Raw genomic sequence first — 27205 nt, forward strand, 5'->3', positions numbered from 1 at the left:
CGAGGCTCTGCAGCACGGAAGGTTTCATGCTCGATCCTTTCAGATGGATCTCTTGGACCATCGATCGGGATTTCACCTACATATGCACCAGGGGATACGTCTGTCACCAAGAGCCAGGATTTCACTCCTCTGGTGGCTACAACTACCACACCTTCTGGAAGGCCGAAGGTTCAGGGTTCAGGACTGGATTCTTCTAACTACGGATGCAAGTCTAAGAGGTTGGGGAGCAGTCGCTCAGGGAGAAACCTTCCAAGGATGGTGTCGTATCAAGAATCTCTTCTCCCAATAAACATCCTGAAGATAAGGGCCGTGTACAACGGCCTTCTTCAAGCAGCACACCACCTACAGGATCGAGCTGTTCAGGTGCAGTCGGACAACGTGACCACCGTGGCCTACATAAACCGACAAGGCGGAACGAAGAGCAGGGCTGCAATGTCGGAGGTGTCAAGAATCCTCCTCTGGGCAGAAAGGCACGCAGTGGCGATGTACGCAATCTTCATTCCGGGAGTAGACAACTGGGAAGCAGACTTCCTCAGCAGACACTATCTCTATCCAGGAGAGAGGGGTCTCCACCTGGAGGTGTTCGAGGAGGTAACCGGTTGGTGGGGGGTTCCTCACATAGACATGATTGCCTCCCATCTCAACAAGAAGCTGCGGAGGTACTGTTCCAGGTCGAGAGACCTGCAGGCATTGGTGGTGGATGCACTGGTAACACCGTGGGTTTTCACGTCAGTGTATGTGTTCCCTCCACTTCCTCTGATTCCAACAGTTCTTCAACTTGTAAGAAGAACAAAGGTTCTGGCAATCCTCATTGCTCCGGACTGGCCAAGGAGGGCTTGGTATGCGGATCTGCTGGATCTTCTGCTGGAAGATCGATGACCCTTACTTCTTCTGGAGAATCGGTCCCGCGAGCTCTGATTGGCTCATGGGCAGCGCTGACTTGAACGAAGACACCCGCACCCGCCGGAGACTGAGGGGAAGGAGAAGCGCAGGCTGCACTCTCCTCCCCTCACATCAGCGGCGGTGCGGGGAGCAGCAGAGGCAGGGAGGGAAGAGGAGCGGCGGCCCGTCGGTGTGGGTACGGCATACCCACGGCTAAATTCTTAAGTGTACGCCGTACCCACCCGTACCCGCATACTTGCACCACTGCTCATAACTCACTGGTAACAGGGTGTTATAAGTATAGGGGGATGTATTTTGGGATGATGTTAATGTATTAATTCAGTAGAAGGTTATAAAAAAAGTTTATAGTAGCTCTGGTATGTGGCTGGTTCATACTTCTGCGTTGATCTGATTATTCTCTGAGGTAAATGTTGCAGACCGTCTTGGTATGAGGGTGAAAGTTCACATTATCAGTCTAAAGAGTATATCAGAGGATGTGGACTGTATGAATTCCTGTCCTATTAATCTGATAAACCAGTATACAAACTGTGTATCTGTGTATGTGTAACATTACAGTATATCATGTCTATAAGGAAAATATATATATATATACGTCAGTCAATGCAGAATGTAATTCAGCTATTGCTTCATGTCAGTAAGACATGACGGTGTCATGTCTCCTGGTCCCCATGACGAGGAGTTAGAGAAGTTAAGTTTATAATTTCTCAGTTGAATGATCTATTTATACAATCTGAAAACTTCTTCAGACCCTTCATGTCCCTCGAAGCGTGCTTTTACACGTATAATGCAAGTCGTCAGATGTCCACACGGGGACGTGAGAGGGGATCTGTAGACAGAATGCTATCCTAGCAAAGTGTATTCAAACTATGGTGCAAACTTAGGGGAAGAGTTAGAAATCGCTGTTACACTCCTGTACAGGAGGTGAGAGTTTATTTTACTATAAATACGAAGCCTGTGATAACATCCCCTATTTCTGATGCTATGTTTGAACACGCCTGGAAAATCCCAGGCACATAAGTCCTGATTCTTAAGGGTATTTTCACGGCTTAGCCGTGTCCTGAAAAGGATAAGACATATTGGGAGATTTCTCCTGTGGTGCACACCGCTGTGTCCATATTATCAGATTACTATTACCTGACCCGTCCCCGGTTCAGCTTCACTGAAAGAACAGGCTGACCGCATACTTGAGCCTACACTCTGATTTATATACTCGGCCAGTAAAACTGTCTTCAGGCCACCTATTGTGGGTGCATGGGTTTCCAGTACTATTGGAAAGTATGCAGGACCTCTTTTAGAATTTTATATATGTATATAAATGTTCGATTGGTAGGGATGCTCTTTTCTTGACCCTAGGGGCCGGATAACGGTAAGGTCCCGAGGTCCCCGCCTTTTTTTCGGGAAAGGAGGGGCAGGAACAGAATATGACATCTGTTCCACCTACTATTTTCGCATGACGCTTCCCCCTGGAAGTCCACTCAGGTGGGAGACAGGGATCCGCTACGGGTATGCATTACCTACGGTCGCAAGTCAATGACTTAACTGGCTCCCACCTGGCGGAATTATCAAAAGAAATTTGGAAACTAAATCTCTGATTTCCATTTGGAAAGGCAGTCTCTACGACTGGCGGGGCTAGGCCCGCTTCCCACTTGACCTTTGCTTCATACCTACATATGGTTGGCAATGCGACACTGTTAGATCAGTTCCGGAGGTTCTTAGGCCTCTCGTAGTTGCAGAGGATCCTTGTCCAGATGTTCACATCTTCCCTAATCCCATAATATCTCACAGCACTGCTGTGGCGTAATTTAACGATTCCAGAACGAGTTCTTCTAGCGAAATCTCTAGGACAAGTGTTCAGAGCACATCTTGGGATGTAACAGTGAGCACGCCGTTGAGCTTCCACCTAGATTTCATTCCCTGAAAAGGGGTAAAATGGTTCCATCTACTCGAGGAACGCAGGTTCAGAAGTCGGACCTGGATCCTCCTCTCTCAGGAGAAAGTTTGACAGACATTCGTGCAAGGGGAGAACTTCCACGACTTGTCTGACTTCTTCGCACAAGCATTCTGTAACGAAGGTCGGACTGACATAGTTTACGTCAAAAAACTAAAACATTTGGTACGTTCCTCTGTAGGGTGGAACGAATGTTTTATCTCAAAATAAAGTTTTGAACACTGGGTTCCAGAACAAACCCACATTCAGTGGCAGTCAGCCCTCTGTTGGTTCCAGGGGCGTTTAGTCAGTGGAGGTGTTCTCTCCAGTTACACTTAATGGAACATAAAATCTGGCGTCCCTCATTGCCCTGGGACGGCCAAGGAGAGCTTGTTTTCAGGCTCTCAGGTTACTTTCAAAGGTTTGAAGGCTTCCGCATCATCAAAAGGACCTGCGTATGCAGGGGTCAGTTCTTAATAAACACTTACCGCATATCAGTTTGATGATATGGAAGTTGTGCGGCTGATATTAGCTCGGAATGGTATTCCGAGCAAAGTCATCCCTATGCTATTCAGGCAGGGGATGGAGTCACGTCAAGACTTTACCATAGTTATTGGAGGAAAGATGTCTTGGTGTACGTCCAAGAAACTTCCTTTGGTGGGGTTCCACTTAGGTCTTTTCCTTCTCTTTCCACAGTCCCGTGTGGTTGTGGGCCTACGATTAGGCTTGCTCAAGGTTCAGTTTTCGGCCTTGTTTGTTTTTTCTTCCGGAAACCATTGGCTGCGTTTCCTGCGGTGCAGACGTTCTTGAAAGGGGTTCTGCGGATACAGCCTCTTTTTTTTTGTGTGCCTCCTACGGAGCCATAGGATGTTTCTGTTATGTTACAAGTCCTGCATTCAGATTCATTGAACCTTTATGAGAGGCAGAATTTCAGTTTCTTACATGAAAGCTGATCACTTTGTTAGCATTGGCATCCGCAAGGCGGGTGTTGGAATGTGGGGCCTTATCTCACAAGAGCCCTCTTTGTTTTTTCATGAATTTTGAGTTGCGCTAAAGACGCGTCAACAATTCCTTCCAAGGGTTGTGTCGGTTTCTCATATCAACCAACCTGTTGTGGTGTCAGTGGCTACTGACATTTCTACTTCAGTAAGTCCTTGAACGTGGTCCGGGCTTTGAAGGTATACGTGACGAGGACTGCTCCTCTTATAAAGTCGGAAGCATTGTTTGTACTTCATGATCCCGATTAAAATTGGGTGTGCTGCTTCTAAGCAGACTATTTCTCGCTGGATCGAATGTACTATTCAGCATGTTTTCTGCGGCAGGTTTGCCGGAACCTAAATCGGTAAAGCATCACTCAACTCGTATAGTGGGCTCTTTCTGGACATCTGCCCGAGGTGTCTCGGCACTACAAATTTGCTGAGCAGTTGCGTGGGCAGGATCAAACGCATTTTCTAAGTTCTACAAGTTTGATACTTTGGCCTCTGATGACCTCCAGTTGGGTCAATTAGTTTGCAGGGTACATCAGCACTTTCCCTCCCCTAGTGGGAGCTTTGGTATAGGCCCCATGGTCTTTGATGCATCCCCAACATCCTCTAGGAAATAAGAGAAAATAGGATTTTAATATACCTACCGGTAAATCCTTTTCTCGTAGACGGTAGAGGATGTTGGGCGCCCGCCCAGTGCTGATGTTTTCCTGCACGGTTGTTACTTGTTCGGTAATGGCAGCATTTGTTGCCACTCTTTGGTCATGTATACTGACATGTTTTCATTGAGTTACATGTGGTTGCATGTTATAAATTCAGTGTGATTTGGTGAAATCTCACCACACAATTTTGTAGTATCCTCTCTCGAGGTTGTCCATCTCCTCGGGCACAGTTCCTAAACTGAGGTCTGGAGGAGTGGCATAGAGGGAGGAGCCAACCTACACTATTCAAATTTTATAGTGCCCAAGGCTCCACAGGACCCGTCTATACCCCATGGTCTTTGATGCATCCCCAACATCCTCTACGGACTACGAAAAAAGGATTTACCGGTAGGTATATTAAAATCCTATTATTATTGCGCAAACAGGACAGCACTTTCTCTTCTTTGCTGTTTTATTATTGCAAAGCCCATGTCACCTGTAGTAATCCCACATGAGCGTTCATGTCACCTCTAGTAATACCATATGAGCGCCCATGTCACCTCTAGTAATCCCACATGAGCGTCCATGTCATCTCTAGTAATCCCACATGAGCGTCCGTGTCACCTCTAGTAATCCCACATGAGCGTCCGTGTCACCTCTAGTAATCCCACATGAGCGTCCATGTCACCTCTAGTAATCCCACATGAGCGTCCATGTCACCTCTAGTAATCCCACATGAGCGCCCATGTCACCTCTAGTAAACCTACGAGCGCCCATGTCACCTCTAGTAATCCCACATGAGCGTCCATGTCACCTCTAGTAATCCCACATGAGCGTCCATGTCACCTCTAGTAGTCCCACATGAGCGTCCATGTCATAGAAACATAGAATTTGACGGCAGATAAGAACCACTTGGCCCATCTAGTCTGCCCCCTTTTTTTTTTTTTTACATTATTTTTATCTCTAACCTTGTTTGATCCTTATTTATTTGTAAGGATATCCTTTGTCTATCCCATGCATGTTTAAATTGCTCTACTGTCTTAGCCTTTACCACCTCCGATGGGAGGCTATTCCACTTGTCCACTACCGTTTCTGTGAAGTAATTTTCCCGCAAATTTCCACTGAACCCCCCCTCCAGTCTCAGTGCATGTCCCCGTGTCCTATTGCTTCTCTTCATTTGGAGAATGTTTCCCTCCTGGATTTTGTTAAAACCCTTGGTATATTTGAAAGTTTTCTATCAAGTCCCCCCCTTTCCCTTCTCTGCTCCAAACTATACATATTGAGATTTCTTAGTCTTTCTGGGTATGTTTTGTGATGTAGGCCATGCACCATTTTAGTTGCCCTTCTTTGTACAGTTTCTAATGTATTAATATACTTTTGAAGATATGGCCTCCAGAATTGAACACTGTATTCTAGATGAGGCCGTAGCAATGACCTATACAGTGGCATTATTACATTCTGCTGCTGATTCCTCTCCCAGTGCAGCCAAGCATCTGACTAGCCTTCCTCATTGCTTTGTTACATTGCTTACCTACCTTTAAGTCATCTGAAATAGTGACTCCTAGATCCCTTTCCTCCTCAGTAGTTTCCAGTATAGTGCCTGTAATACTATATTTAGCCTTTGGATTTTTGAGACCCAAGTGCATGATTTTGCATTTGTCACCTCTAGTACTCCCACATGAGAGTCCATGCCACCTCCAGTAATCCCACATGAGCGTTCAGTGTTGATCAAGCTCCAGTCTAAGCATCCTAGCTTTTTTTTGTTTTTTAATAAACATAAAAGCAATGATTTCAGGTAAAAAATGTCAGTTATAGAATTATATATTGTGTCCTGTAACACCCTGTGTATTGTCTATTCATTTTATATATTAATGTATTTTATTTCCAGCAGATGGGCACACAAGCAGGAACATCTCAGAAGGACATCTAATGTTATCCCTGGATTCTGAAATAACCGATAACGACAGTAGACAGGATTCTCCAGGAGCTAACCCCATTACCCCAATTATACATCCAGCTCTATCAGCTGGTCTCTCTGATCCTGGGAAATGTTCTCCTGATCACTCTGATATTGGTGCATCTGTTACAGCTCTGACTGTAGATACAGTGTTTCCCTGTTCTATATATGCCAAATGTTTTACACAGAACACAAAGCGTATTACCAATCAGCCAGCTAAGGCAGGTGAGAGGCCATTTCCATGTTCTGAGTGTGGGAAATGTTTTACATATAAATCATATCTTGTTAGACATGAGAGAAGTCACACAGGTGAGAAGCCGTATTCCTGTTCTGAGTGTGGGAAATGTTTTGCACTGAAATCACATCTTGTTCCACATCAGAGAAGTCACACAGGTGAGAAGCCATTTTCCTGTTCTGAGTGTGGGAAATGTTTTTCATCGACATCACATCTTGTTATACATCAGAGAAGTCACACAGGTGAGATGCCATTTTCCTGTTCTGAGTGTGGGAAATGTTTTGCACACAAATCATATTTTGTTATACATCAGAGAAGTCACACAGGTGAGATGCCATTTTCCTGTTCTGAGTGTGGGAAATGTTTTTCATCGACATCACATCTTGTTAGACATCAGAGGAGTCACACAGGTGAGAAGCCATTTTCCTGTTCTGAGTGTGGGATATGTTTTACACAGAAATCAGCTCTTGTTATACATCAGAGAAGTCACACAGGTGAGAAGCCGTATTCCTGTTCTGAGTGTGGGAAATGTTTTGCACACAAATCACATTTAGTTATACATCAGAGAAGTCACACAGGTGAGAAGCCATTTTCCTGTTCTGAGTGTGGGAAATGTTTTTCATCGACATCACATCTTGTTATACATCAGAGAAGTCATACAGGTGAGATGCCATTTTCCTGTTCTGAGTGTGGGAAATGTTTTGCACACAAATCATATTTTGTTATACATCAGAGAAGTCACGCAGGTGAGATGCCATTTTCCTGTTCTGAGTGTGGGAAATGTTTTTCATGGACATCACATCTTGTTAGACATCAGAGGAGTCACACAGGTGAGAAGCCATTTTCCTGTTCTCAGTGTGGGAAATGTTTTGCACGGAAATCAGTTCTTGTTAAACATCAGCGATTTCACAGATGAGAAGCCATTTTCATGCTGTGAGAGAAATAAATCTGCTCTTGTTGAACATATTAGACATTACCCAAGTACGGAACCATTTACATCTTCTGGAGTATAATTATCACTGCCGTCCAATGTTCCTCAAGGGTGAATCCGATCTCTTATGCTTTATAAAATATACATGCTACCACTGGGTGATATAATCAGACGTCATGGTCTGGTCTACCACTGCTATGCAGATTGCCTGCTTTTTGCACCATGTACTGAGAACCTAATACCAATCCTAAATGGTTGTCTAGCTGAGCGCCAGGGGTGAATGATGCCAGTTGGCTATGACTCAGTCTTTGTGAAACATAATAGAAGCTCACCAACAAAGGACAAGACTACAGCTTTACCAACCATCTGGATTTTTGCTTTGGTGTCAAGAATTGCAAAATACTAAACGTGCTGAATCTTTGTGTTGTCCTGGTATGTGGCTGACACAGACATCAGGTATCTGCCACATACTAATCCTAATTCTTCCATCTGTGGACCATAGCCAGAATCAAGCACTTGATTCCCTCAGAAGTTCATAGACTACTGCAATGCCATCTACCTGGGTCACCCAGCAAAATAATTACAGAGATTGCAGCTAGTACAGAATGCAGCAGCCAAGCTGTTACCTAACCAGCCCGTTCCTGCCACATAACACCCATTCTCTACTCCCTTCACTGGCTGCCTGTAAGATGACAAATCTATTTCATAATTGGCTAACTGACCTTCCCAGACCAACATTACATGGTCCAAGGTACTAGAAGCAGCTTCTGCCTCCTTACTGCCCTGCTTGCTTCTACAGATGGACTGTTACCAGCAGTACCAAGAATCTCCTGTCATTCATTTATGGGTTGAACGTTTAGCTTTGACCATGGAACTCAGTGCCTTGCACAGTCCAAGAGGTCTCCACTCTAGAGACCTTCACAAAACAGACTGATGACTTTTACTCACGCTTTTCATTAATGTACCTCTATTTACTTCCTAAATAATACATCCCAAATGCTTAGGTCTTTTTTCTGCTGTTTATTTTGTATCTTGTGCTTTGTGTAAATGTGAATGTCTAATACCAGTTTCCACAATCTGTATTGCTACACGACAATATGGCGGCCATTGGAACGTGTTTTCACTTCTAGTTTGCCTAACTTGTTGCAGACACTCATCTTGATAAGGAGTGCTGAGTGTTTTCTGATACAAGTTCCTATCCATATATACCCTGTACATTATCATGTGCATTAGAGTCACCCAGGTTCCATCTGCGGTGGTTTGTTGTATGTTACATCTATATGGTGCAGATACTCCCCTGTATGATTCCATAATAAAAGCTTTTGTTTGCATCTAATTATTGCATTATAGCTTTTTTTCTGTTTTATATTCCCGTCTGAGTAATTACGCCATAATGTCTAATCTCGGAGTGGACCCCAGAAGATGTAAAGAAACCGTGAAAATTTTCCATCATTCTGTTTCGTGTAAGCATACAGGTAAGTGATGGCACGGTGGACACTGCAGAAATAAAAAACTCAGCCTTTATCCTGCTTAAAAAAATTACAAAGCCCGTAAATCAAGCTTGGTCGGACAAGACAGAATCCACATTAATGGTGGCACATCATATAGGCTGAGGACCCATGCTTCTGGTATATATGGCATAACTCCCTCTTTTCCCACAAAAACCTTCCCTTCACCATTCACAATGTCCACCATTGCCCCTTCAGAAGGGACACAACTTTCCTTTGCTTTTTCCACCTACTCCACAGAGCCCAGGACCATCTCCATGACCATTTCATGTTTATCTGGAGGCCAGGCATCTGGGAGGTTCATGGCCTGAGATGACCACAGAACTGCCAGGTAGTGGGCAAAAAGGATCCACAGCCCCCTGAGGAACTGGAGAGTCCAAAGATCGACCCTGCATGAGGTAAAGAAGGGTCAAACACAGGGTCTGTCTTACCTATTTCCTTCCTAAAAGCTGCTCTTTACCCAGTTTGGTACCTGTGGGATCCCACTCCAATTTTCCTTGAGAGTCCTTACCCTCACTAATCCCTTCTGAACCTACCAGATCCTTCCCCATCCACCCACTCCTTTTTAATCTTTTCACCACCTGCTGTGTGAGTCCCATCCAACTACTCCATTCCTTGACTCATTGGTGTAGCAACCCCCTTCTCCCCCCCACACCCACCACACTGCTACACTGCAGTACTCACTAAGCATACACACTCACATCATGATTACACAGCTGTGCCATGTCACAACTGAGGGCCTGAGCTGACGGGAGGAAGCCTCAGTTGTAGGGGCTGAGATGTAGTGGAACCTGGGAGGTTGAATCAGACCCCTGGACATGTAAGTTACACGTAGGAAGATTGCCCGAAGGCGTGACCACGACAACCAAAGTAAGTCAATAATCATTTATTAAACAAGCTCCATGTGTCACAGCAGTGGTAAAATAAATACTATAATCAACAGTAAGTGTATCACAGTTCCTGGGTACTACGGGTTGGCAATGGCCACAGGGCTCTGGTAGAATTAGGTACAGTTCTTATTGTCCTTGAGATGGAAAGTCCTTACCAGGCCCGACTGTAGTAGTGAGAATAGCCCAGCAACACACCAGCTGATGTTCCTTGGAAAGCTGGTCCGCTGTTGATAAAGTAGCTGCTGTGGGTACTGGTTGGAACCAGTCAGGTGTTAACACGGAGTGGATGCTGGATGGTACCAGCCAAATGATCGTATGAAGCTTGGGAGCGATGAAATACTGGTACCGGTGGTTTGTGGAAATCTGCAGGAAAAGCACCGGCACTTTAAGAGAAGCTGATCTCTGCTGGAAGCAGATGGATCTGTAGCTGGAAACTGGAGTAGTCACGGAGGACTGTAGAGTCAGGCTGCACCGCAGGTGGTAGGCTGGTGCGGGTCTCTTAGTGGAGGCTGGAGACAGGAGCTGGAAACCTGGAAAAACAACCACAGGAGAGAGAGACTGGAAACAAGGTTTGACAACCAAAGCACTGATGATCTCCTGGTTCAGGCACAGGATATTTATACCTGCAGCAAGGCAGGCATTGGCTGAACAATTATGCAGATTCCAGTAGAGCAGTGGATTGGTGGAAACTGAGGCATATGATAGAAACCAACATGGCTGCGCCCATGTTAGCACTTGGAGAGAAAGCTAGTTTGAGAAACCATGTGGAGATTCAGCAGTAATGGCGGCGCAGGCCACGGAGGGCAGGAGACGCCACACTGACAACTTGCATACTGGAACCACATGGATGACAGCGGAGGCCGCGGCAGGCATGAGACGCCACACTGATGAATCTGTATACTGGAAACAGGAACGGCGGCAGAGGCCACTGAGGGCTGGAGACGCCATTCTAAGACTTAACATGAAGCCGCTTGTGACAGCGCTTTAGAGTGACAGGAGGGAGATGTACAGTATGGACATCAGCAACGCAGGCGAGATCCGGCCCTGGAACGCTGAGCCAGCCTCAGGAGACATCTGAATGGTAAGTAATGGCGTCCAGATACCCGGATTGTGACATGCCAGAGACACTGTCTCACTGACAACCAGGATGAGACACTCCCAGAAAGACATGTATGTATGAGTACGGAGAGAGTGGGCGCAGTGGGGCTGCATGACTGACAGCTGAGCCTGTCACGTCAGTGAGGTGGATGGGGCATCCCATTCCCAGCCGGTACAGCACACTATTTGTAAGAGCCGGAGCGGTGCAGGGCTACTGGCTGACAGCCTATCATCTCGGTTCAGCGACAGAAGTCTGTAACTGATGGGAAATAACATCTGGCCCATGGCTACTGTGAGGAAATGAGAGGTCTGTGACAATATAGCTGTGCCTCATTTCTCATGTCAGATATGTACTTTTTATCCCCATATCCTTATACATTAAGGGGGTAATTCCAAGTTGATTGCAGCAGGAAACTTTTTAGCAGTTGGGCAAAACCATGTGCACTGCAGGGAAGGCAGATATTCCATTTGTAGAGAGTGTTAGATTTGGGTGGGTTATTTTGTTTCTGTGCAGGGTAAATACTGGCTGCTTTATGTTTACACTGCAATTTAGATTGCAGATTGAACTCACCCCACCCAAATCTCTCTCTCTCTGCACATGTTACATCTGCCCCCCTGCAGTGCACATGGTTTTGCTCAACTGCTAAAAACAACAAAGATCCTGCTGCGATCAACTCAGAATTACGCCCTAAATTCATCTGTTTCCTCATTCTCCATAACATGTCCATTACTGATCACCCAATATCGCTCGCAAGGCGATTTTAGCAGAGTTGCACACGCTAAGCCAACGCCTACTGGAAGTGAATCTTAGCATCTTAAAATTGCGAACAATGTATTCGCAATATTGCGATTACAAACTTCTTAGCAGTTTCAGAGTAGCTCCACACTTACTCGGCATCTGCGATCAGTTCAGTGCTTGTCATTCCTGGTTTGACGTCACAAACACACCCAGCGTTCGCCCAGACACTCCCCCGTTTCTCCGGACACTCCTGCGTTTTTTCCGGAAACGGTAGCGTTTTTACCCACACGCCCATAAAACGGCCTGTTTCCGCCCAGTAACACCCATTTCCTGTCAATCACACTTCGATCGCCGGAGCGAAGAAAAAGCCATGAGTAAAAATCCTAACTTCATAGCAAATTTACTTGGCGCAGTCGCAGTGCGGACATTGCGCATGCGCACTAAGCGGAAAATCGCTGCGATGCGATGAAATTTACAGAGCGAACAACTCGGAATGAGGGCCATTGTGTTTAAATCAACCTTAATATTAATATATGCAATTGTGTTACGTTATCTGTTACAACTTTAGATAATGTATTCATGTTAGACCTGGTTTTCTATTGTTTACTACCACCACAGTGGACACTTAAACGGTGAGTCATATAAGGTACCATTGTCCCTTTTTGTTTACTCCCTATTGTCCAACAGTGAGCTGACCAGACATGGTTGCTCTCTGGCTGATGTAATCACCTTGATTAGAATATGTATTGTATTCCAATGCTGTAAGATCCTTAGACAAATATGTCACACACACCCCTGCTATATGAAGCTACTGGTAGAGCTAACCAGAGAGTTGAAAGGAGAGATTCTTTGCTCTCTGACTAAGAAGTGATGTTCTGTCAGGAGTTTGTGGTGGGAATTGTCATGTGGAATTGGATTACAGAGGTGTGCTGAGCTGTTTATAGCCCATTCTTTTCAATAAACCACCGTTGTTTTTTTATCTACCACTGTGCCTGAGTGATTTGGAACTCTGTATCTTTACAGCTACTATCAATGGCGGGTAACTTCCTGGCTCTCTCTGCCTTTGATGCTAAAACTAGGTATCATTAGGTAGACCATCAATGATTCCTGATCATCAATGGTTGATGGCCAATCCTAGACCGGACCCTGAGAGACCACAGCCATCACCGGATCCACAAAGTGTACCTGGAAGCTGCCACATCTGGCACTTTGTCACCTGCCAGCAGATCTACCTTCTCCTAGACAGCCACCTTTCCACATCTAAGCTGGAACTCTGCAGGTTTCCTTCACCACCTGCTTGGATCTCCATTTGCATCAGCATCCCGGCCAGCCTCAGACAGGTCCATGGAAGCAGCATTATGATAACTTTTGACTCTATTTGCTGCAGCTGCTGTATAGTTCCTGTGATTTCCTCCAGCTCATTAACCAGCTGCACCAGCTCCTCATTTCATGTAACTCTATCCCAGCTGCTGCAAGTTTTTTCTCCTGCAGGATCCACAGGTTATCCACAGGATAACATTGGGATATGATGACGCGACAGTGGATTTGCACCAAACGGTCAAAGCTTTTGGCCTCCCAGCATGCAGTGGGCCCGTCCATATGTCCCCACCTCCTGGCTCAGGCATATCAGATTTTTGTTTGGTGTAGCAGGAGCCAGACCATAGTGAAGAGGGCTGCTGGTTTTTAGCAGCCATAAGCTTTCTTATTTTATTTCTATAGTCTATTTTTCTTGAGTGATCTTTCTAAAAAGCATCTTATACATACCTTAGAAAGAGTCGCTCCAACAATTCCTCGCCGGGTCGTGACCACGCTTACCCATGAGTACAGTGCTGTTTTGGCAGGCGTCTGTGTCGGATATACTAGCAAATCCAGCAGAAGTTATCAGGCTGTGACCGGAGCACGGGTAGAAGGTAAGGCATCCGTTCTGCTTAGAGGGGGAACACGGACACAGCCGCACTGTTTTGGAGGAGACTACCAGTCACTGACGCAGCTGCCACCTAGGGTGCACCGTGCTAGGCCTTAGGGATCATAGGCTCCTGAGGTAGTATGGGATTGATGTCACCAGTCAGATGCTCCCCTGTTCACCCCTCCCCCCAGTTCATGACCAGTTTCCTCCGAGTCTCCCGCCATGAACCATTTTCCCGCTTTCGCCTGAGACGCTGTGTATCTAAAAAGACCCAGTCGTAACATAGGCGTCTGTGTTCACTGTAGGTTCACGGGGCGAGTGTGTACACTAGTAGCTTCTGGATCCATTCAGCGTTCGTGAACGTATTGATTGATCCTGGAAGTGGGGTGAGTCTCCCTGTATCCCACTCTACTGAGCACGGGTAATACAGCACTAAGTCTCTATCTACCTTTTGAGTACGAATAGTTGGACAAGTGCCGGATGCATACGAGTCTAATAATTATTACTGTTGTTTCTTTTGCTATGCGTCTGAATACGGTTAAACTCCTATATAAGGTAATAGTTACATAGTTACATAATTAGCGAGATTGAAAAGAGGCAAAATGCCCATCGGGTTCAACCTGTATTCTGTGATCAGCTGATCATATTATAATGTACCTGCTGATGTAATGTCTTAGTACCAGTTGACAACAATGATTCTTACCACTCCCAGTTTAATGTCACTGTGGTAAATGCTGTAACCCTGGATACCCTTTCCAGTTAGAAATTTGTCTAATCGGTTTTTAAATGCATTTACAGAGTCTGCCATTACTATCTTCTCCGGCAGGAAGTTCCACATTTTTATTGCCCTTACCGTGAAGAACCCTTTCCTACTTTGTATACGGAATTTTCTCTCCTCTAGCCTCAGCAAGTGCCCACGTGTCCTATACAAAGTTCTTTTACTGCACAAATCCGCTGCTAGCTCCTTGTGCTGACCCTTTACATATTTGTAGATATTAATGTCTCCTCTTAGTTGCCGCTTTTCTAGTGTATACATATTTTTCTTACGTCCTAGAGGATTCTGGGGTCCATGTTAGTACTATGAGGTATAGACGGGTCCGCAGGAGCCTTCACACTGTTAAAAAGTCTTAAAGTGCCTAACCGGCTCCTCCCTCTATGCCCCTCCTCCAGACCTCAGTTTAGAAAATGTGCCCGGGAGACTGGATGCACACTAGTGGAACTCTACAGAGTTCTGCTAGAAAAAGACATTGTTAGGTTTATTATTTTCAGGGAAGCTGCTGGCAACAGCTTCCCTGCTTCGTGGGACTTAGGGGAGGAAGTAGGAACCAACTTCTCATTTAGTTCAATGGCTCTGCTTCCGCGGACAGGACACCATTAGCTCCTGAAGGGTACTGAACACAGCCCAAGCCTGGCCAGCGCTCACTCCCACAGCACTGCCGCCACCCCCTAACAGCCAGAAGTCAGAAGACTGGTGAGTATATTACCGGAGTCCTACTAGAGAGAAGTCCTCCGGTCATCGTTGGCGGCTCACAGGTACAAGCGCAGTGGCGGGACGCTGCGCAGCCATGTCTCGGAGTGCAGAGCGCACAGAGAGGGTGCGCTCTGGGCGACATGAAAAATCCTTACTCTCACTGGCCACATCGCAAATACATGTTAGCCGCTGGTTTGCCTACCTCGGCCAGCATAAAAATATTCCATATTGTTGAGGCAAAATCGCGCCATTACAGGGGGCGGGACTTCTCAGCTTGCCAGGATACTCACTAGGCGCCATTTTCTCCTGCCACAGGGATGCTGCTGAACGCTGTCTTCTCCTCATAACAACGCTGACACAAGTACCAGGTTGTTATAGAGGGGGGGAGGGAGTGTTTTATTACATTAGGTCAGTGTACCTAATATTGGAAAAAGCGCTGTAGTTTTGTGTAGTTATTATACATATTCTACTTATTAGGCGCAGTGTGTGGACTGGCAAATCCCTCTGTTTCTCTGACAGACCTTAGTGTGAGTCTGTCTCCGATAGCTCCCCTGTGTGATAGTGGTGTGTGTGTGTACACGTGTGTAACATGTCAGACAATGGAGAGAGCTCTTCCCCAGAGGAACCCATTCTAGATACACAGGAGGGTAATGTAGTGGCCCTTCCTTCTCAGAAGGAGCCGATGTGGATGAGAAAATTGCAAAGTAATGGCCCTCATTCCGAGTTGTTCGCTCGGTGTTTTTCATCGCATCGCAGTGAAATTCCGCTTAGTGCGCATGCGCAATGTTCGCACTGCGACTGCGCCAAGTAACTTTACTATGAAGTTAGTACTTTTACTCACGGTGTTTTCATCGCTCCGGCGATCGTAATGTGATTGACAGGAAATGGGTGTTACTGGGCGGAAACACGGCGTTTTAAGGGTGTGTGACTCAAAACGCTACCGTTTCCGGAAAAAACGCAGGCGTGTCTGGAGAAACGGTGGGAGTGCTTGGCCGAACGCTGGGTGTGTTTATGACGTCAGCCGGGACCGAAAAGCACTGAACTGATCGCACAGGCAGAGTAAGTCTGGAGTTACTCAGAAACTGCTAACTCGTTTGTGATCGCAATATTGCGCATAGATCGGTCGCACATTTAAGAAGTTTATATTCACTCCCAGTAGGCGGCGGCTTAGCGTGTGTAACTCTGCTATAATCGCCTTGCGAGCGAACAACTCGGAATGAGGGCCCATATGTCAAAGCTTGCTAAAAAATTCTCTGAGTCTGAACAACAGACAAAGTATTGGAGACAGTCTGTGGCGGATGTACTTTTTCCTGACCCATCCACGTCATCCACTTGGGACCCTTCCCAAGGAGGTCTCTGGCGCAGGTTATACAAGGGGACACAGACACAGATTCTGACACTGAACTCGACACTGGGGAATTGAGAGGGGTAGACCCCAAATTAGCCAAAAGCATTCAATGTATGATAGTCGCTATTAAAGAGGTGTTAGAGATTACAGATGCAACACCTGAACCTGAGGAAAAGACTTACCGTATATACTCGAGTATAAGTCGACCCGTATATAAGCCGAGGCACCTAATTTTACCCCAAAAACCTGGGAAAACGTATTCACTCGAGTATAAGCCTAGGGTGGGACATGCAGCTCTAGCCGTACACAGCCCTCATACTGCCAGATATGCCCCACACAGTGCTAGATATGCCCCACACAGTGCCAGATATGCCCCACACAGTGCCAGATATGCCCCACACAGTGCCAGATATGCCCCACAGTGCCAGATATGCCCCACACAGTGCCAGATATGCCCCACAGTGCCAGATATGCCCCCACAGTGCCAGATATTCCCTCATGCTGCCAGATAAGCCCCACAGTGCCAGATATGCCCTCATGCTGACAGATATGCCCCACAGTGCCAGATGTGCCCCCACAGTGCCAGATATTCCCTCATGCTGCCAGATAAGCCCCACAGTGCCAGATATGCCCTCATGCTGACAGATATGCCCCACAGTGCCAGATGTGCCCCACAGTGCCAGATGTGCCTGATATGCCCCACACAGTGCCAGATATGCCCCACAGTGCCTGATATGCCCCAGTGCCTGATATGCCCCAGTGCCTGATATGCCCCAGTGCCTGATATGCCCCACAGTGCCTGATATGCCCCACAGTGCCTGATATGCCCCACAGTGCCTGATATACCCCACACAGTGCCAGATATGCCCCACAGTGCCTGATATGCCCCAGTGCCTGATATGCCCCAGTGCCTGATATGCCCCAGAGCCTGATATGCCCCACACAGTGCCAGATATGCCCCACACAGTGCCAGATATGCCCCACAGTGCCAGATATGCCCTCATGCTGCCAGATATGCCCCACAGTGCCAGATATGCCCCATAGTGCCTGATATGCCCCAGTGCCTGATATGCCCCACAGTGCCTGATATGCCTGATATGCCCCACAGTGCCAGATGTGCCTGATATGCCCCACAGTGCCAGATGTGCCTGATATGCCCCACAGTGCCAGATGTGCCTGATATGCCCCACAGTGCCAGATGTGCCTGATATGCCCCACAGTGCTAGATACTTACCCTCCGTCGCTCCCGCGCTGTCTTCTGAATGAGGGACACGGAGAGCGCAGCGCGCGGCTCTCCTGTGTCCCTCCTGCATCTCGGGCGGCAGCGGCGTGTGTTAAAGGAAGTGCCGGTTCGTGCACTTCCTTTAACACTCAGACGCTGCTGCTGCTGGAGATGCAGGAGGGACACAGGAGAGCCGCGCGCTGCGCTCTCCGTGTCCCTCAACGCTGACTCGATTATAAGCCGAGGTGGCTTTTTCAGCACAAAAAAACGTGCTGAAAAAGTCGGCTTATAATCGAGTATATACGGTATTTTAATTTGAAAAAGGTATGCAACAGAGTAGACATACCAGGTGGGGTAAAACAAATGATTGAGGATCTAGGTAGACTAGAGGAATGGTCAAGAGTCTGGCAATTACAGTTTAATGCCAAAAAATGCAAAATCATGCATTTGGGTCTCAAAAATCCTAAAGCTAAATACAGTATTAATGGCACTATACTGGAAACTACTGAGGAGGAAAGGGATCTAGGAGTCACTATTTCAGATGACTTAAAGGCAGGTAAGCAATGTAACAAGGCAATGAGGAAGGCTAGTCAGATGCTTGGCTGCACTGGGAGAGGAATCAGCAGCAGAAAGAAAGAAGTAATAATGCCACTGTATAGGTCATTGGTACGGCCTCATCTAGAATACTGTATTCAGCTCTGGAGGCCATATCTTCAAATGGATATTAATACATTAGAAACTGTACAAAGGAGGGCAACTAAAATGGTGCATGGCCTACATCACAAAACATACCCAGAAAGACTAAGAAATCTCAATATGTATAGTTTGGAGCAGAGAAGGGAAAGGGGGGACATGATAGAAACTTTCAAATATATCAAGGGTTTTAACAAAATCCATTAGGGAAACATTCTCCAAATGAAGAGAAGCAATAGGACACGAGGACATACACTGAGACTGGAGGGGGGGAGGTTCAGGGGAAATTTGCGGAAAAATTATTTCACAGAGAGGGCAGTGGACAAGTGGAATAGCCTCCCATCAGAGGTGGTAGAGGCTAAGACAGTAGAGCAATTTAAACATGCATGGGATAGACATAAGGATATCCTTACAAAGAAATAAGGATCAAATAAGGTTAGTGATAAAAAAAAAAGATTAAAAAAAAAGGGGCAGACTAGATGGGCCAAGTGGTTCTTATCTGCCGACAAATTCTATACGGAGAGCCCGTACCACATCCAAAGACCGCTCAATTCAGGAGAGACAAAGGCCGGAACCACAATCTCCTGATTAAGGTGGAAAGAAGACACCACCTTAGGTAGGTACCCGGGACTATGGTGGCCAATCCCGGGATCCTGGGATTTAGGGCCAAAAACGTCCGGGATTCAATCCCGGGATTGGAAGGTCCTATCCTGGGGATTGAGGGATCAGCATTGAGGGTCCACAGGTCGCTCAAACGCTGCCTGGCTTCCTCCTTCCGGCTCCCCCGGCGCAGCATGAGGTGACGCTGCGCCGTCAGCCGCGCACTGAGGGAGTGGAGGAAGAGATCCCCACCCGCCCGCCCACGGTATATGATTAGTAATGTGTGTGGGGCAGGCGAGGGGGCGGCCACACACTTAAAAGCCAATCCTGGGTATCCCGGGAATCCGGGGATTTGCCATTTTTCCATCCGGATACCCGGGATTGAAAAAATGGCCCGGGATTGGCTTCCCTACCCAGGACGTGCTCGGTCATGGTGAATAATCAGATAAGGGGACCTCCAAGACAAGGCACCCAAATCCGACACCCGTCTAGCAGAGGCAATAGCAAGTAGAAACAACACCTTAAGAGAAAGCCACTTAAGGTCAGCAGATTCAAGAGGCTCACATGAAGACTGCTGTAATGCCTCCAGAACCACCGATAAATCCCAAGGAGCCACAGGCAGGATGTAAGGAGGTTGAATCTGCAACACACCCTGAGTGAAGGTATGAACATCAGGTAGAGTGGCAATTTTTCTCTGAAACCAAACCGACAAGGCAGAAATTTGAACCTTCAGGGAGGCCAGACGAAGGTCCAAGTCCAGGCCCTGTTGTAGAAAGGCCAAAAGTTTGGCCGTACTAAACCTGTAAGAGTCATGATTGTTAATGGCGCACAAAGCAAAGTAAGATTTCCAGACCCTATGATAAATCCGAACAGAAACCGGTTTACGGGCCTTCAACATAGTTTGAGTGACCACCTCAGAAAATCCTTTGGCCCCCAGAACCAAAGCTTCAAGAGCCACGTCATCAAAGCCAACCGGACCAAATCCTGATCAACACAGGGGCCCTGAACGAGGAGATCTGGGCACTGCGGAAGTAGAAGGGGACGCTCTATCGAGAGACCCTGAAGATCGGAGAACCAATGCCGTCTGGGCCGCGCTGGAGCGATCAGAAGGAGGATTCCTCCTTCTTGCTTGAACTTCCTTATTACTCTGGGCAGGAGTGACACCGGAGGAACACGTATGGCAGCCGAAAGTTCCATGGAATTGCAAGTGCATCCACTAACGCTGCTTGAGGATCCCTTGTCCTTGCTCTGAATACCTGAACCTTGTGATTGTGTCGAGACGCCATCAGATCCACATCTGGTAGGCCCCACTTGTCCACTAGGAGTTGAAACTTCTGGATGGAGGCTCCACTTTCCGGCGCGTACGTCCTGACGACTGAGGAAGTCCGCTTCCCAGTTTAGGACCCCCAGAATGAACACTGCCGATATGGCTGGTAGATGGCGTTCCGCCCACTGAAGAATCCTTGATACTTCCCTCATTGCCATGCGGCTTTGAGTGCCGCCATGATGATTTATGTAAGCCACCGTGGTGGCGTTGTTCGACTGTACTTGAACAGGTCAGTTCTGTACTAAATGCTGGGCCAACTTCAGTGCATTGAACACCGCCCGAAGTTCCAGAATGTTTATCGGGTCGAGAGACTCCTCCCTGGTCCACCGACCCTGAAGGGAGTGTTGCTTCAACACCATGCCCCAACCTCGCAGACTAGCATCTGTTGTCAGAAGGACCCAGTTGGAGATCCAGAAGGGACTACCCCTGCTCAAACGTTGGTCCTGGAGCCACCAACATAGTGACAGACGGACCTCCGGAGACAAGGAGATCATGTAAGACCTGATCTGGTGAGGCAGGCTGTCTCATTTGGCAAGAATCAGTTTCTGCAGAGGGCGAGAATGGAATTGAGCATACTCCACCATGTTGAAAGCCGACACCATGAGACCTAGCACTTGCATTGCCGAGTGTATCGACACTTGCGGACGAGATAGGAAGCATCGAATCCTGTCCTGAAGTTTCTGGACCTTCTCCTGAGACAAGAACAACCGCTGGTTGTGAGTGTCCAACAATGCCCCCAGGTGCACCATGCTCTGAGCAGGGACCAGGGTAGATTTCTTCCAGTTCATGAGACACCCGTGGGCTTGCGTAAACTGGAGCGTCAAGTCCAGGTGATGAAGGAGAACATCTGGGGAATTTGCCAGGATCAACAAGTCATCCAGATACGGGAGGATCCTGACCCCTTGACGGCGGAGTATAGCCGTCATTACCGCCATGACCTTTGTGAAGACTCGCGGAGCCGTGGTCAAACCAAATGGTAAAGCCCTAAATTGATAATGGAGGTTGCCTACAGCAAACCTCAGGTATTGTTGATGCGACATTGCAATAGGAATATGCAGGTAAGCATCCTGTATGTCGAGGGAGACCATATAATCCCCGGGCTCCAAGGCCAGAACAATAGAGTGAAGAGTTTCCATACGAAACTTGGAGACTCTCACAAATTTGTTTAAGGACTTGAGGTTGAGAATGGGCCGAGAGGACCCATTTGGTTTCGGGACTAGGAACAGCGGTGAATAGTACCCCTTGCCTCTCTGAGCCAGAGGCACCTGTACCACCAGTCATGTGTCCAGGAGGGACTATACCACTGAATGCAGAGTTTTTGCCTTCACATGATCCGAAAGGATGTCTGTCAGGCAAAATTGATGAGGGGGACGATTCTTGAAGGATATGGTGTAACCGTGAGTGACGACTTCCCGTACCCAGGCATCGGAAGTGGCCCTCAACCATTCCTGGGTAAACCTTAGAAGTCGGCCTCCCACTTTTGGATCCCCCCAGAGGGAGGCCCACCCCGTATGCAGCAGGCTTGTCTGGTTTGGAAGCAGGCTGACGGGCAGCCCAGGCACGTTTAGGTTTGGGCTTAGGGGTTTTGGAAGTGCGAGCCTGTTTCGGGTATGCCTGACCTTTTGCTTTACCTGGAGATCGAAAGGAAGTACTCTTAACCTTCAGCATCGAAGGGGCAGTACTAGGTAGACACACTGTTTTAGCAGAAGTTAAGATAGCCACTATCTTGTTGAGGTCCTCTCCAAAAAGAATGTCTCCCTTAAAAGGGAGCACCTCCAGGGTTTTCTTTGAATCCAGATCCACAGACCAGGACCGTAACCAGAGAATCCAGTGAGCCAAAATGGACGTAGTAGAAGCCTTGGCCGCCAGAATACCGGCATCAGAAGCCGCCTCCTTAATGTAATGAGAAGCTGTGACAATATACGATAGAAATTGTCAAGCATTATCAGAACAATTGGAAGGCAGCTCCGCACCCACCTCCTGAGCCCATGCTTCAATAGCTTCAGATGCCCATGTCGCTGCAATAGTGGGCCGATGCACAGCTCCTGCTAGGGTGTAAATTGCCTTTTAGCAACCCTCCACACACTTATCCATCGGCTCTTTTAGAGAAGTGACGGTAGTTACAGGCAGAGCTGAGGATACCACCATCCGCGCCACCTGCGAATCCACAGGCGGGGGTGTTTCCTAATTTTTACTTAGCTCCGCAGCGAGGGGATAGCGAGCCAGCATTTTCTTGTGAGGTGTAAACTTCTTACCCGGATTTTCCCAGGATTCCTGACGTATGTCAACTAAATGGTCAGAGTGAGGTAAAACTTGTTTAACAACCTTCTGACGTTTAAATCTGTCCGGTTTCTTAGAGGCATAGATAGCCTCCAATAAGTCAGGAACATCCACCTGTGAGACAGATTCCCCATCAGAAGTATCTGGATCAGAGTCTGTGGGGTCAGTATACACGCCATCCTCATCTGACGAGGTGCCTGTGATGTGGGTGGATTGCGAGGAAGTAATGGCCAGCTTAGAGGAACCCTTGGTCTTAGGCGGGCGAGAGGTAGATTTCTGTTTGGTCAGTGAGTGGTCCAATTGCTGTAACTGAGTAGACAGGTGATCCGCCCATGGAGGACTAACCACAGGGACAATATGCGGTTGTACCAGCACTTGAGGTCCCATAAGGGGCGTAAGTCTAGTTACCAGCATACTTAATAGTGTGGAAAAAGTAGCCCATGGTGGGTCATTAGGAACTCCCGTTGCTACAGTCCCACTGAGGGGTAGGGAACCCCCAGAACCTGAACCCTCTGCTGCTATATTTTCCTCCAATGTGTCTGCAGCGTCACCACCACGCTATGTAGGGTCAGCCCCAGCTCCGTCACCCTGTGTAGCTGACATATCTGAAAGCTCAATTTACGGGCAACCTAGTACAATATCAGCAATCTAATACCTTAACAAGAACCCCCTGTGCAGTGTATTAACACAGAGAATTCAAGAGGTATATGGTGTGTGAAGTCTGATTCACTTTCCGGAAGAAAAGCAATACCTTTAAATGCAGAGAATGTTCAGGCTGTTGAAACCCTCTAAGTGTGTGTGTGAAGCCCCTATGAGATGCGTACACGTTGCGTAAGGGGTGTAGTACGTATGCCGGCGGTCGGGCTCCTGGCGACCAGCATACCGGCGCCGGGAGCCCGACCGCCGGCATAACGACAGTGTGGTGAGCGCAAATGAGCCCCTTGCGGGCTCGCTGCGCTCGCCACGCTATTTTATTCTCCCTCCAGTGGGGTCGTGGACCCCCACGAGGGAGAATAAGTGTCGGTATGCCGGCTGTCGGGATCCCGGCGCCGGTATACTGTGCTCCGGGATCCCGACAGCTGGCATACTGAAGACTACCCTGCATAAGAATACCGTCACGCTGTAAGCACAGAGTAGCTACATGTGAGGCAGAATACACTTTATAATCCCTAACAGGAAAGGAATGTGTCACCAATTGTATATAAAATGTTGAGGTCCAACCCACAACAAGTATTTACTTTAAAAGGGGGATCACAGAGAAATACAATCACATAAGAGCAAAGGCTACAATCAATGGATACATTCCGGTCCTCAGTCAATCTGAATAGATGACCTTCAGAGAAAGAGACTGAGGCCAGCCAGGAGGCTTGGTTTTATACAATGGTCCAAAGCATGAAAGAAAGGAAACTGTAATCTCTTCATCCATAGGTTAAAGGGCTGGTCATTTACAGTACAGGAGGGGTCATAGGTTGGTTTGAATAGGTGGGCGATGCCTGGTCCAGGAGTACTTGCAGATGTTCTCCACTGGGTTCCCTCTTAATATCAAGAGTACAGTACATACAGTGTGATATTAATATTCTGTTCCTGTGCATAGATATGCGCAGGAGCGTGCTACTTTCTGCAAACTGCCATCGGGATATTGCTCTTAAAATACTATACAGCTGGATACCAAACACCACCTCCTAACCTAATTCTGTCCCCTCATATCCTGTAAAGTTGAATATCTCTATTGTTCCCTTTCCAAAGTAAATGTAACTTGCTGGTGTGGTGTGTGTGGGCTATGTGTAAATTATGTACTATGTGGATTAAATATGAGATATGCCTTTGTGGCTTTTCCATGTGAATGCATATGCTACCGTAAGTACTCATACCACGCGCTAATACGCAGGACTTAATGAGCCAATATACGCAACGTGCGAGTATGGGCACGCACGGCAGAGCAAGCACACGCACGGAGGCCACTTGTGTGGAGTTTATATGTGATGCGTGTGACCATATTTTTTACTTCGACAGGTGACTGAAAATCACAGAGAAAAAACACACGAGTATATCCTGTGAAACACCTATATTAAACAATAACCCTGACGCACTTAGCCCCCTCAGGGTACAGAATATAGGGATAGCAGTATGAGTGAGATACACAGAGTAGATATCACACAGCAGCTACATGCACACACACAGTCACATTGTACAATGCAGAAAATAAGAATTTACTTACCGATAATTCTATTTCTCGTAGTCCGTAGTGGATGCTGGGAACTCCGTAAGGACCATGGGGAATAGCGGCCCCGCAGGAGACTGGGCACAAAAGCAAAGCTTTAGGACTACCTGGTGTGCACTGGCTCCTCCCCCTATGACCCTCCTCCAAGCCTCAGTTAGGATACTGTGCCCGGACGAGCGTACACAATAAGGAAGGATTCTGAATCCCGGGTAAGACTCAATACCAGCCACACCAATCACACCGTACAACTTGTGATATGAACCCAGTTAACAGCATGATAACAGAGGAGGCTCTGGATAGATGGCTCACAACAACAACCCGAATTGTTAACAATAACTATGTACAAGTATTGCAGATAATCCGCACTTTGGATGGGCGCCCAGCATCCACTACGGACTACGAGAAATAGAATTATCGGTAAGTAAATTCTTATTTTCTCTGACGTCCTAGTGGATGCTGGGAACTCCGTAAGGACCATGGGGATTATACCAAAGCTCCCAAACGGGCGGGAGAGTGCGGATGACTCTGCAGCACCGAATTTTACAAAGGTATTTGACCCTGACCAAGTAGCAGCTCGGCATAGTTGTAATGCCGAGACCCCTCGGGCAGCCGCCCAGGATGAGCCCACCTTCCTTGTGGAGTGGGCATTCACAGATTTTGGCTGTGGCAGGCCTGCCACAGAATGCACAAGCTGAATTGTATTACAGATCCAGCAAGCAATGGTCTGCTTAGAAGCAGGAGCACCCAGCTTATTGGGTGCGTACAGGATAAACAGTGAGTCAGATTTCCTGACTCCAGCTGTCCTGGAAACATATATTTTCAGGGCCCTGACAACGTCTAGCAACTTGGAGTCCTCCAAGTCCCTAGTAGCCGCAGGCACCACAATAGGCTGGTTCAGGTGAAACGCTGACACCACCTTAGGGAGAAACTGAGGACGAGTCCTCAATTCCGCCCTGTCCGAATGAGAAATTAGGTAAGGGCTTTTATAGGATAAAGCCGCCAATTCTGACACACGCCTGGCCGAAGCCAGGGCCGACAGCATTACCACTTTCCATGTGAGATATTTTAAGTCCACAGTGGTGAGTGGTTCAAACCAATGTGATTTTAGGAACCCCAGAACTACATTGAGATCCCAAGGTGCCACTGGAGGCACAAAAGGAGGCTGTATATGCAGTACCCCCTTGACAAACGTCTGAACTTCAGGAACCGAAGCCAGTTCTTTCTGGAAGAAAATCGACAGGGCCGAAATTTGAACCTTAATGGACCCTAATTTTAGGCCCATAGACACTCCTGTTTGCAGGAAATGCAGGAAACGACCCAGTTGAAATTCCTCTGTAGGGGCCTTCCTGGCCTCGAACCACGCAACATATTTACGCCAAATACGGTGATAATGCTGTGCGGTTACATCCTTCCTGGCTTTGATCAGGGTAGGGATGACTTCATCCGGAATGCCTTTTTCCTTCAGGATCCGGCGTTCAACCGCCATGCCGTCAAACGCAGCCGCGGTAAGTCTTGGAACAGACAGGGTCCTTGCTGGAGCAGGTCCCTTCTTAGAGGTAGAGGCCACGGGTCCTCTGTGAGCATCTCTTGAAGTTCCGGGTACCAAGTCCTTCTTGGCCAATCCGGAGCCACGAGTATAGTTCTTACTCCTCTCCGTCTTATAATTCTCAGTACCTTGGGTATGAGAGGCAGAGGAGGGAACACATACACTGACTGGTACACCCACGGTGTTACCAGAGCGTCCACAGCTATTGCCTGAGGGTCCCTTGACCTGGCGCAATACCTGTCTAGTTTTTTGTTGAGGCGGGACGCCATCATGTCCACCTTTGGTTTTTCCCAATGGTTCACAATCATGTGGAAGACTTCTGGGTGAAGTCCCCACTCTCCCGGGTGGAGGTCGTGCCTGCTGAGGAAGTCTGCTTCCCAGTTGTCCACTCCCGGAATGAACACTGCTGACAGTGCTATCACATGATTTTCCGCCCAGCGAAGAATCCTTGCAGCTTCTGCCATTGCCCTCCTGCTTCTTGTGCCGCCCTGTCTGTTTACGTGGGCGACTGCCGTGATGTTGTCTGACTGGATCAGCACCGGCTGACCTTGAAGCAGAGGTCTTGCTAGGCTTAGAGCATTGTAAATGGCCCTTAGCTCCAGGATATTTAAGTGAAGTGATGTCTCCAGGCTTGACCACAAGCCCTGGAAATTCCTTCCCTGTGTGACTGCTCCCCAGCCTCTCAGGCTGGCATCCGTGGTCACCAGGATCCAGTCCTGAATGCCGAATCTGAGGCCCTCTAGAAGATGAGCACTCTGCAACCACCACAGGAGAGACAC

At 47.6% G+C, this 27205-nt stretch overlaps 1 protein-coding gene across 1 annotated transcript in view; it reads left to right on the forward strand.

The window, feature by feature from the left end:
• The window catches only part of LOC134983664 (oocyte zinc finger protein XlCOF7.1-like), a gene marked incomplete at its 3' end in the record, with an annotated part of 201135 nt that overhangs the window by 63154 nt on the left and 110776 nt on the right, over window positions 1–27205 (forward strand). The window contains exon 6 of the mRNA XM_063949330.1: window positions 6343–7556. Coding sequence (XP_063805400.1) covers window positions 6343–7556 — 1214 coding nt within the window. The remainder of the gene's footprint in view (window positions 1–6342; window positions 7557–27205) is intronic.

Source organism: Pseudophryne corroboree, assembly GCF_028390025.1.
Source record: "Pseudophryne corroboree isolate aPseCor3 chromosome 3 unlocalized genomic scaffold, aPseCor3.hap2 SUPER_3_unloc_20, whole genome shotgun sequence".
In the NCBI taxonomy this organism is placed as follows: domain Eukaryota; kingdom Metazoa; phylum Chordata; class Amphibia; order Anura; family Myobatrachidae; genus Pseudophryne; species Pseudophryne corroboree.